We start from the raw sequence: 400 nt of genomic DNA, 5'->3' as shown, positions 1-400 counted from the left end.
ATTGAAAACTCCTACCAAACACTCACCTTTAAAACTGTATATAGACACACACACATATAAATATTTAAATTCAAATCACAGAACACATGCAGAATAGCTAGAAGACTAACCTCCTCTTGGTACAAAAGAGAATTAGGATATTTGTCCCCGTCAGGAAAAGAGGATGAAGAATATGGATTCCGGAGACAATCACGATAAGGACCAAGCCCACGATGGTGCCTACCCATTTTCTAGCTTCTGGGCATTTTATCTGTCTATACAACTGGCCAAAGGCGATAGATGCCAGTAGTGAAGACAAATATATGATATCGTCCACGTTCATGATAGTGAGTGTGTCAAAATATATATAAAACAATACAAATCTGACATCCGCCCTCTTCCTACACTCGCTCAGCTGATA

At 39.0% G+C, this 400-nt stretch overlaps 1 protein-coding gene across 1 annotated transcript in view; it reads right to left on the bottom strand.

Annotated features, from left to right (window-relative positions):
* The window catches only part of LOC119582154 (lysophospholipid acyltransferase 7-like), a 7,260-nt gene extending 6,860 nt beyond the window's left edge, over positions 1 to 400 (bottom strand). The window contains exon 1 of the mRNA XM_037930392.1: positions 111 to 400. Coding sequence (XP_037786320.1) covers positions 111 to 322 — 212 coding nt within the window. The 5' untranslated portion in view covers positions 323 to 400. The remainder of the gene's footprint in view (positions 1 to 110) is intronic.

The sequence above is a fragment of the Penaeus monodon genome, chromosome 15, assembly GCF_015228065.2.
Source record: "Penaeus monodon isolate SGIC_2016 chromosome 15, NSTDA_Pmon_1, whole genome shotgun sequence".
Taxonomy (NCBI): domain Eukaryota; kingdom Metazoa; phylum Arthropoda; class Malacostraca; order Decapoda; family Penaeidae; genus Penaeus; species Penaeus monodon.
This window is presented reverse-complemented; position numbering and strand designations above follow the sequence as displayed.